This window comes from Elaeis guineensis, chromosome 9 (genome assembly GCF_000442705.2).
Source record: "Elaeis guineensis isolate ETL-2024a chromosome 9, EG11, whole genome shotgun sequence".
In the NCBI taxonomy this organism is placed as follows: Eukaryota; Viridiplantae; Streptophyta; class Magnoliopsida; order Arecales; family Arecaceae; genus Elaeis; species Elaeis guineensis.
This window is the reverse complement of record NC_026001.2, coordinates 11,461,664-11,473,700: the sequence shown is the minus strand read 5'-3', so window position 1 is coordinate 11,473,700 and position 12,037 is coordinate 11,461,664. Positions and strand designations below refer to the sequence as shown.

The following is a 12,037-nucleotide window of genomic DNA, read 5'->3' as shown; positions in this document are numbered from 1 at the left end:
TCGGCTTTGTTCTCCATATAACTCTTTTAGATTAAGGAGTATAGAAGGGACATCTATGTCCTCATGCTGTCCTTGAAGCTTATTGTTCATCGAGGTAAGCATGATACACTTGATAGTCACACTGTCATCCTTTCACATTTATATGTGATCCTTTCCTCCTCAGATGCATCTTCTCTGATCGTATCAGATGCAGGTGAATCCAGTATATATGAGACTTTCTCCTGTGTGAAAATTATTTTTAAAATTTTCAATCAGTCTACATAATTTGATCCGATCAATTTATTAGCATCTAGTATGTCTCGAAGTAACAGTGAGGATGCTATTTATGCAGTTAATCTACACTAACAAGCATACAATATAAGCAGATAACTCATGATGACATACACAACTAGATTAGAACTTTTATCTAATTGTGTCTTTCACTATTTTAACGAATTTCATAGCCCTCAAGTATGAAAAATGAGAAACATCATTATATTTCTAAGTGGGGTTGAGATCTCTATTCCTCACAAATATCTTGTGGATAGCACAATAAGCATTCAGAAGTTCAAAAGTAGGTAACTCTTTATCAATTGTACTTTATATAATTTTTCATATTTTTTTCTCGCCTCTAGATCACTCATAGTCTTGTGGATAGCACAATAAAATATAGTGTTCTAGTTAAGTTAATCCTTCAATCCCATATGGTCATACTTAAATAATACCGTCCTTGTGGATAGCACAACAAGGTAACACTATTCAAATATACTATAAGCATCAATATGCACTTAGTCAACATTATATCAATTTCTATAGTAAGTCTTGTGGATAGCACAACAAGCTCACTAAGATCTTGACATACTGTGTTGACCAAGCATGAAGGAAAGCGTTTATAGTGTCTACATCACTAATCAATCTAAGTCCAAAACTCAATAAGATCAAATTAACCAGATCAGTAGGTGGAAGACTCTCCGTAACTTTTCTTAAACACCAATAAAGTTGGCCAGGCCAGTATACAAACCTGATTAGAAAACTACCTTAAACATTTACCTAGACACTAATTGATCAAATGAGATCGATATTTGATTTGTAAGTGAATCCCGACATTACAACTTAATATAATTTTTATAGAGGGTCTTGAATTGGTCTCGACACATTTTAACTACTACATAAAATATAGCATACAAATTATGCAATTCAACATGCTTTTTCAAATTATAATATCATTTATATTATCATGCCAAAAATGATTACAATAATCATATAAGGGTGTGCAAATGACTTAACATATAATAAGTTTAGTCAATATTAAAACAACCCTAATTGAATTAGGCACGCAAAACACCCTTAATCAACAATGATTTAAGCACCAACTAACCATGAATCATTAAATTTCATATTATCATAAATTCAAAATTTAATAACTAAAATTTAAATTCATGGTTCAAATAAAGTCAAAAAATAATTTTTTGATTTTAAGACTGATGCTAGAAATTGATGCAATATTTTGACAAAATATGAATTAAAATAATTTTATATTCCAACTTTTACACTTATTTGATCGAATTTAACAAGAGTTGCTCTGATACTACTGTTGGGTTTCGGTCATACAGTGGAATGTAAATTTTAAAAATTTTTAAATATGCAAATCGAAAGCTTTAACGATTAAAACTATCGAACCAAAATTCAAATCTTAGAATCACCTTGTAGATATCGAATAAAATAAAATCTAAGTATGCAAAGAGATAGAAACTTATACTTTCTCAAACGAGCAGTATGGTAAGAAGGTAATCTTCATGAAACTTCAAAATAGAAGTTTTTCAATGGTGATCCACACAAAAGATGGTCAAGGTCCTTTCCAACCGGTGCACCACTGCAGCCTTTTCTTCACAAGAACACTGCCGACTTCGAACTCGAACAATGATTGCATTAATGCTCTATTGCCTTTGATTTTATTACTAGGATCATGCCAAGAGAATTCTCTCTAGAAGTCTACAATCTAGGATTTGATTTTATGCTCCAACATATAGAAAAATCAAATCCTAGGACAAGCACACCACACTTGTATTTTTCTCACCTCTCTTCTTTCATTTTTTCACTCAATTTTTTTTATCTTTTTCTCAATTTTTTTTATTTTTTTTTCTTATCACATGCCAAGGCCTCTGATTTTTCACCAAAATTCAATCCTTATCCCATAAGAGTGCCCCATTTAAGTAGATGAGGAAGGGACGTCAAGAAGACCCAAGGGGCACCAACTCTTGGTGCTCCACTTCTTCACATAGAGAATTAATTCTTCGATATATTTAGTGAAATAGAAGAGGCTTCACACAGAGGGATTCTTCCTCTTTTGCACCCATAATTCTCTTAATTATTTCAGGCATGTGACAATAAAGAAAACGGAGTAAATTTAAGAAGTGGTTAAGAGTCTTAAAGAAGAAAGACTCTTCCACTTCTTAATGCTAAAAAGAGGGTGGCAGCATTTAATTTTGACATGAAACTAGAGTGGCATGGAGGTCTCATTTCATGCTTGAAACTTTTTCAAGTTGGTAGGAGTCTAATTAAAATAGACCTAATCTAATCAGATCAAAGGCAACAGGTTCAGTTTAACTCAAATACTTTGAACTTAACCTAATTAGAAACTTGGATTAACACAATATGCTAGCATATTAAATTAATCTCTAAGATTTATATTAAATTTTAATTAAATCAGATCAAGATCAAATCTTAAAGTGTGTAATCTATTGAGTTTCAAATCTAACCAGCAGTGGACACAGACTCTTGATCTAACCCTAATCCAATCAGATTAGATCAGCTCAAGAGTCCCAATTAACTAGGCTCTTCTTAATTAATTTTTAAATTAAACTCTTTTAGTTCTAATACATCCACAAGTCAAGATTAATGTCTAGCAATGTGTCATAACTATCCGAAAGAGATAAAATTTGATGAAAATTATCAAAATATCCTTCAGTGGTAAGTTATCGTGTAATTCAATCCTTCAGTCAAACAATATCCCAGATGAACTGTGGGTATGGAATCATATCAAACTCAATTACTTATCTAAATGTGTTTCGATCAGAAGGTGATGATTCAGTTATTGATATATTAAAATTTTTTTCTAATTATCATCTTACATTGGTCAAAGACTTCCAGAATCATCAATCTATGAGATCACATAGGATGTTCGCTCTCCTTATTAGGAGTGACTGATCCCTTATTGACCACTTACAACTTCTATGCACATTTCACCATATTCAGAACATCCCACACAAGATCAAAAAATCAAGTTAGAAAGTGAACCAAAATATAGATTCACGTACATAAAATACCATGGTGATCTCAGATCAAAGGATTACTTACATAGCTTTCACTAGAGAACAATCAGCGATATATAAATAAACTCCATCAAATATTCTCTCATAGGTCTATTCAGTGAACTCATTCTTTAATGAGTATCTACATTTTTGTATTAGTATCATCACATAAGAGGTTGTGAGATCAACCACCCTCATCACTGAGCATACATAAGATGTGCCAGTCTTATCGGTATCATTGATTTCTGACTCAATGAACTAATGACTGAAAATATTTTTAGATCATGACTATCAAAAAATTAGATCTCACTGACGTGATCTCATCACGATCCTAAAATCATTATCTAGGCCTATGGGGTTCATTATAATCTTAAAAATAATAATAAGATGCAGTATATAATGAATCGAAAAGTTTATTTTATTAAATAATAATATCAATTATATGAGTTTGAAAGATAAATTATAGAAAAATACCCCATTGCATCCAATATGCGATTGACTTGTTGGGCATTATTCTTTCACAACCATTTCAGATACAGACACAGACACACACACACACACATAGAGATCAGGCTTCACCAGCACATCCAAGCTAGCTACAAACTGTTCTATACATGGCGTCATGAACTAAGTTATATATATTTAGTATTCTAGGTCATTGTAAGTTGATATAGCCTTTGAATTAACTCATTAATATTCTTCCCTATGGACATGAAGGAGAGGCTCCTCCTTGCATGCTAAAAACAGATGATAATCTCAATTTCTTAGTTCTGTAGTGCATGAAACTAGCTTTGGTTAACTAAAATTTAAAGAATATGCTCAAAATTATGCTGTTTAAAATGAAATTCATTGTCATTCAGTTTCTTGCAAACTATTTCACATGATAAATTTTGATCAATGTCCCTGTCATATCTTTCATCATGGCTAAGGGACTAAAAGCCTCAAAATGATATCAGCAATGAGCTTTAGGACTGTTGCGGATCAAATCCTTCCCGAGCCAAAGGCACTAGGGTGGGGCGACGTTCGGGGCATCGGCGGCAGCCGGACCTGCAGGAAAAATCTCCGCTAGAAGTGGCTCTGGCGGAGACCCTCCGACGCTCAAATCAGATTTTCTGGAGCAGGTAGAAAAAAGCGAGCGTTTATTAGAAGAAGAGGAGGCGTACTTAGAGGACCCCCGGATTACCTTTTTATAGATGAGTTTGGAGCTTTTAGGATAAAGGAAAGGCCATAAAAGACCTTTTTACCCTAAATTATATCCTTGCACGATGTTGTGCCTGACTCTTTGATTTTTTTTTTTTTTTGAGTATTGTCACTTCGTAGCATGTGGGGGCCACCACAGCTAGGGACAAGAGCCATCTGATAGGGCCGTGAAAGTGGCTTGGGCTTCTCAGATGATGTGACTAGACCATAGGGGGGCCTCTCAGGGTCATTGTAACTTTTATGGCTCAGCTTGTCAGAGAGCGGTCTGAGCTTCTCAAAATGATGTGACTAGGCTATAAGGGGGTCTTCTGATGAGATCGGTCTTTTAATTATCTCGGCTTTCTAATGAAGTCGGCCTTTCGATGACCTCGATCTTCTGATGAGGTCGGCCTCCCGATGACCTCGTCTTCTGATGATCTCGGCTAAGGACGAGAATCTGTACCAATAAGGACCACAAATCATCTTGCATTTCTAGATCCGTCTGTTTGTTCAAAGATCCGAAGGCTGTTGGATTTATTTATCTTAAATCACCTAAAAATTTCTATATACATAAATAATTAATATGTAATATTATCCTTCGTCTCTCTCTCTCTCTCTCTCTTCTCTGTGTGTGTGTGTGTGTGTGTGTGATGAAATGGGAGGCCCACCTAGCTAGATTTTATTGAAATGGAGTAATTATACATCCTTCATCCCTCAAATTTTATTAGAAAGTATCTTATGAAGATTCCATGACAAGGATGTAACGAGGCAAAGAAGATAAGGATGAGGTAACTTTTGAAGAGCAGAGATGGACTACATAGCAGATGAAGACAAGGTTGTTAGCCAAATTATGTCCACCATCCAAATAGACAGATATATCTACGAAGGGATGGAGAATATATTGAAAAGCATCGAAGCCAAAGGGCGAAAAGAATCTATTGCTTACGGTCGCCCGTAGGCAAACACTTGGATATATATATAGCAGATAAATTTAAGATTGCTAGCCAGAAAAACCACCACCGAGCAAATATATAGATATACATTTCATAGTGAAATAAAGCCTTGACATGCTTAAAAACAAGAAAGAATAAACAAGTTAAAGCGTACCTTTCACTGTGGACGAAAATTCGAAACTCTGCATTTAACCATAATTCTTTCATAGAACCGAGCGACGATTCTAAGGTTTTGTCAAAAGAGAAACAAGATAAAGGCAGCCTCGGGAGAATACGAATAAGCAGACGACACCACAAGTTTGGAAGTGACGTGAATGGATTAGGGCCCAGCAAGAAATAACCCCCGCACCGGTGAGTTGCCCAGCCACGAAACCAAAAACCTCCTCTCCCTTCAAAGTGATCATCATAACGTAGTACAGTACAGATGTCTCGCTGCCAATGAACCCCAGTACCGTAGCTTTTCAATAAGAGCGCTCTTGGGAAAAGACATGTGGATGGGGAGGGAGGGAGAGAGGTGCAGAAAAGGTTTTACACTCTAGCACCGTAAGAGAAACCTGGCAGGAGGTGGCCACAGTTTCCATCTGGGTGCTAGGAAGGGCAAAACCCTAAGAAAATAAAGTGCTTATGTTCAGAGAAGCTTGTCTAGGGTTTTGGAGGTGGAGGACAGATTGGAAAGGGGGTTCTTGGAGCAAAGTTGCAGGAGCTTTTAGGGTGAAAGTGGCTTTCAGAGAGGTACTGAACTATTGAAGGCTTTGATGAGATGATGATGATGCAGGGAAGTGAGAACAACATTAGAGATAGCCATCTAAAGGAAGGGGCGAGAAAGGGTCCAGTGTACAAGCTATATATGTAAAGTGAGCTATCTTAGGGCTCATTGTTATTGAAAGTAGTATTTGATCCATTCAAAGGGTGCTCTAGCTATTGAAGGCCCCATTGCAATTGTAGTCCAAGCATCACAATTAATCAATCAGTTCCTGCTATAAAAAATAGGGCCATCTTTCCATTCTATCAGCAGGATTTTTTTTTTTTGAGTGCATTCTATCAGCAGAAATTCAACTTCTAAAAGAAGAAACGGAGTAAATGAGTACAACCACTGAAACTCAACACCAAATTATGCAAGATGTGCGTTTGTGGGCAGCGGGGGGTGAGGGGGTGGCCGGGGTTGGGGTTGGTCACGTTTGAAAAGTTTACACAAGAGAAGAAAGGGCAAAGAGGAATGAAAGGGAAGAACAGAACCCTAAACGTGTTAATATGTAGCTTCTCTGTTGCCCAGGCCCTAGACCTGAATGGTGGTGAGCTAGGTTCTCTTAATATGCCAACAAGGAGTTTCTTTAAGACACTGCCAACGGTATGATTTTTTTTGAAGACGTCAAAATGGTCAGCTGAAGCACAGTTTGGACATGGCATATAAGCTGCAAGCTCAATCCAGAAGACACTACAATTTTTAAAGTAAAAGACTTGGGAAAATCCTTCGCTACAAACACCAATTAACAGTTCTACTCATTGGAAGATACGGAAATTCCCAAGATAAAACAAGCATAACCTGGCAAGATGTCTACGAAGACCAAAGAGAAAAAAGACAAATATTTTCTACTTTAGGAGAAACAACAAGAACACAGACTACTTGACCTTCACATCATGTCTTCTTTGTGTAACAATTCAAGAAATGATGCAAAATAACATCATGAGAACCCAGCAGAAGTAAAAAAAGAAAAAAAAAAATCAAGATTTATGACTTGCTTTCCCTTTCTCTTCTCCTCAAAACAGACATAAAGCAAGTATTATGCAAGGGTGGGAACTAACTCAAGATTAACTGACCAAGTAAAATCCTTAAGACAGATTTATCTACTTCAGATTCATATCTATTATATTTTTTTTACCACACAATACATAAGAAAATTAATGGTGTCAATGAGCTAAAATTATCTGTCAGAAGAATTTTCGCTAAAACATTATTTATGGAAAAGAGTGAGCAAGTACTCTTGGAGTTGGCATTTCTTTCCAAAACTTTAGCATTTTATATTAAACAACAAAATAAACATCCTAAATATAATAAATAAGATAGTTCAAGTTGCTACTGTTATCCTTAATTACTTTCTTTAATTATTTGTATCACTCATTAACTTAGACCATAAGATTTTTCTTTGAAAAAAGGGAATAGGACAGAGATGGAAATTGATACAAATCACCTTACGTATACACACCTGTTATTGGAGTACTCATAGAGCCGGCCACGGCTTGAGAAGATGATGAGCGCGATCTCTGCATCACAAAGAACCGATAATTCATAGGCTTTCTTCAGCAAACCATTCCTCCGCTTGCAGAAGGTCACTTGGCGGTTTGTAGTGTTCTCAATTCTCTTGATCTCAATCTTCCCCCTCCCCATGATCTCCTTGCTCTTTACTGTGCTTAGGATGAGAAGAAGATGAAGAAGTTAGGTTGATGAAGAAATTAGGTTTCTCACATCTAGATAACCATTTCAAAACTCAAGTGGAAAACAAGAAAATAGAAATAATATGAACTCCCTTATAACTCATCCAGGACCTAATGTTAGTATATATGTATCTTCATCCAGCCACTTTTAGCTAAATCCCATGACAGAAAATATGAGGGAAAAAAAAAGAAAAAGAAAAAAATCAGATAAGAAAACAAGAGGAGAAAACCAACTTCTGAACCTGTACCAGATTACAATATCATATTGATAATTAAATCGAGGGGATCATCTGTAGAAATTAATTAACTGATCGATTTTTTTCTCAAAAAATATAGGAGATAATCTACAGTACAGTACTGCACATGAAAAGATTATTTAACTGACTATTTCTTTTTTAAAATAAGGATAAAAGCAACAATTCTATGGAATTCTTTATAAAACAATTGAATTTGTTCCCTTTTTCTATGTTTATGATGCAAGATTTGTTAAAACTAACTGCATAAATTGCTTTTATTTTGGTATATGGAAAAAAATTACGTTTAACATTCTCAAGTAAGAAAAGGGAAATGGTAGGAGTTTATCTTGTAAAACCACTTAATTTGTAGAATTCCTACTTATTATCTTGCTCCAAAGAAAAAAGAAAATCCTACTCTTATAAGTTTGATGATAAATATGACGATGATAATTGGGATCATCCGGTCTCCAATAAAACATTTCTACATCAAATTAAGAACTTCCAAAAACTAAATGAATTTAAACTAGGTAAAAAAATTATTTCCTAAACATTTCCTTTCCAAAAACACACTCACTGAGCGAGAACAAATGAAAGCAGCAAGGACAAGCAAAAAGACCATCGAAGAACTACAAAAGAATGAAAATGGAATGAAGATCACAACGAGGGAAAATGCCCAAGAACCCGTTGGATCTGTTCAAAACATCAATTAAAGAACATGAAATCGATTTCTTGAAATCTGCTAACCTTCTTCCAGTCGAATCTTTTCAAGAAAACTAATATATAATTAAGAATGCCAAAACTGCAGGGGGGGGGCAAAAAAAAAAAAACTGCATAATTTATGAACTTTAAAAAACATTCAAGAAAACCAAGAAGATCAGACAGATTTCTGTATTGGAAAAGTAGCAGATGCAACTGAAGATTACATCTAAAATTTTGCGATATTTGAGAAACTGAGACTTCTCTTGACCGAAAAAGGAGGAGGAAATAAGAAACGAAGTGGAGGAATGACCTCCAACTCCCCGGAAATCCACTTCCAAATCGAGATTCTCACCCTTTTTTCTTCTAGTTTCCTTCTAACTTTCAGAGGAACTCCATTTCCGTGGATTCCGAGGGGAGGAAGTGAGAGAGGAAAAGCTGCATGGCCGCGGCCCTTGGACCAGATGGCCGGTGTTCTCTTTTCAATGAGCCCCCGAAGCTCTCCTATCCCTTCCATCAGTTACTTAACCAGTGGCCCCCAATTACCGACGAGCATAACAAAAAGTTCCACCGCGTCATATTTTGTCTTTATTTGATTGGCATGTTAAATTACGTGGTTCCTACGGAACACGGACTCAGCGATGGGAGTGAATCGGGCGCGGAGATGGAAAACGACCGCCAAGGGCCACCTCGTTCTCGCGCTTAGCACGTGCCATGTCTCGCTCTGGTGTTCCTCAGGAGCTTATTAGGCTTAACCGGACCTGATCAAAATTTGATGGATGTCTTGGCATGCATCAGCGCCGTACAACCGATGGCCTCGTGACCACCTATTTGGCTAGACCGAGTTCGCTGATTGGGGCGTTAAATTACGTCCAAAATTGGTAGTGTATGGGCATTAGATATAGGAGAGTATCCATTGGATGGTCTGGATTGGCTTGTATGTGTCCCATCTGAGATCACACGCGCCTGGCACTCATGGTGGCTTTGGGTTGGATGAGTAGCTGGGACTAGGTGGGAAAGGGAGATTGCATCAATGTTCCTTGCACCACAAATTCTTAATGTATTCTTAGTAACTTTATGAATTAGTTTAATTAGTTATTAAATGCATATCTAGCCTGAATATTTAGATGACACTTTATTAGGATTATAGAATTTCTAAAGATGCTTTAGATCTAGGAGGAAATTATAGGCGTTCTAAAGATGCTTTAGATTTAGGAGGATCATCTGATCACCATAGAATATTAATTTACCATACCAGTTAGGTCTAAATAAGCTTCAAAAGCAAAATTCTTTGCAGCTAAGACTCAGTCAAGTACCAAAATTTCGAGAAGCCATAATATTCTAGTCCACGAAGAATTTGATAATGCGACCAAAGATAAAGTTATAGGAGTCAAAATCTTACTACTTGGATAGAAAAATCATAATTTAAAATGATTAACGAAACTTGAGAATATATACACATATCTTGCAAAGTACAAAATAGAAGAGAATCGATTGAAAAAGACATTCTTTTATTTGTTGATGGATGTAGAAAGCTGATAGGAAGAACTAAGATAACATGCCGTAACAAGAAATGTGGAAAGGTTTGAAATAATTTCAGAAGTGATCTTAAATAAAATGCTAGGCAAACAAAATAAAGCAAATCCCAAATAATTGCAGCAAAATTTTTTTAGTCTTATTTTAGTTTTTTATTCTAGTTGATTGGTTTTTTTCTCCTTTATCAATCCTATTAATTTGGTAGATTTGTCAAAAATCTAACAAGAATTGAGTAGCAAAGTCTCCCTCTAATATACTTGTGAATTTTCCATCAATAACTTAATAGTGTTCCATTTCCGTTAAAAACAAAAAACTCTCAACTTTTCTAATTAAAGGGATTCTATTCACAAATATCCACTAATGCAACAGCAGAGAATGATGAGTGATCCAACCTCTACACATGTTGAAAGTATTAGAGCATGCAACCCTTCAACAAATAAGCATAACGTACAATGTACTAAATGAACTTGGTGGGAAGGGTACAAACATCTTATCCAAAAATTGTAAAATTGAAAAGCTGATGAAGAGTAAAAAGAAATGATTCAAATTCTAACTTGACCATCCAAGAAAGGGGCTGGAGGTTTTATTTGACCTTTTTTCTACCTAACATTTTTATCATTCACAACTAATTTGTAACTTGTGATAGAAACACTCCTGTTACGGTCAAGAATTTATGGCTCGGCATATGAAGTATTATCTGTTTTGGCCTATGTGCCTCATTGTTCTGCCCTTCAAAAAATACTTCATATGTAAAAGATGATCATTTTCTATATAAGCCAAAGTTTTTCTTGACTCATAATTAATATGGGACTAATGATGTTCTCACTTCTATACCACAATAATTCTTATTATCCATCCTTAACTTAATTAGAAAATATAAACTATATTTTTAGTTAATATATTTTTGGGGGAAAGCCTTTTCCCGCTTACACTTCGAACAAAAAAAAAACAGAAAAAAAATAACTTAATCACGGGACATCTAAAACATTCAATATTATTGGAGATCTAAATGTTTTACAGATATCTCCCTTTTTTTTCTATTGAACTATTAGTTCTTATGAGATTTTAGAATATGCTGGTAATTCTCATGTACATTGCCAAGTTGGATATTCCACATCAATATTATTGCATTATATAAGTTTTGGAAGTATTGGAATATATTTAAGATTTACAATTATGATACGAATAGGTTTATGTTCTTCCATAATGTAATGATGATGCATTGATCACATTGACATTGTTCATGAAAATAATTTTAAAAAGTCCATACACATTTATGTAGATATATACAGAGGGAAGTACAAATTAATTATCCCCACCAACTCCCCTTGTGAAAACATACACATTAGCACATGAGCAAACGATCATATATGAATATGTGCATACACAATTTGCAGTTCAGTTTCACTGTTAATATCTAAAACAGTGAACAATTCTGATGACCTAATGGTATATCCCATGCAAATGCATAGGGCTTAAGAGACATGTAGTATTGAATTCATAGTTTTCACCTAATAGTACATCCATGTTTCGCCATTAAAAGGTTGCAATCATTGCCCCATCAAAAAGGCCGGAAAATGCCCCTAATTTTGATGATAGTTGAAGTTGGACTATTTTTAAACTTTTAGAAAATATATATGAATAGATCTAACATAACATGGTCCCTTATTTTTTGTTGGAAATAACATGGCATTCTTTAGAAATGTCCTATAAA

The 12,037-nt window shown here is 35.2% G+C and overlaps 1 protein-coding gene across 3 annotated transcripts in view; it reads right to left on the bottom strand.

Moving 5' to 3' along the window:
- Positions 1 to 9,282, bottom strand: part of LOC105051585 (agamous-like MADS-box protein AGL11) — a 65,901-nt gene extending 56,619 nt beyond the window's left edge. For 2 of the 3 annotated variants that reach the window (XM_010932108.4, XM_010932109.4), the window contains exons 1-2: positions 9,143 to 9,282; positions 7,627 to 7,825 (exon numbers count right to left, since the gene is read on the bottom strand). In XM_010932108.4, coding sequence (XP_010930410.2) covers positions 7,627 to 7,808 — 182 coding nt within the window. In that variant the 5' untranslated portion in view covers positions 7,809 to 7,825; positions 9,143 to 9,282. Of the gene's footprint in view, positions 1 to 7,626; positions 7,831 to 9,142 lie in introns of all 3 variants that reach the window. The other variant, XM_019852889.3, reaches the window with a different exon arrangement.
- Positions 9,283 to 12,037: the final 2,755 nt, after the last annotated feature.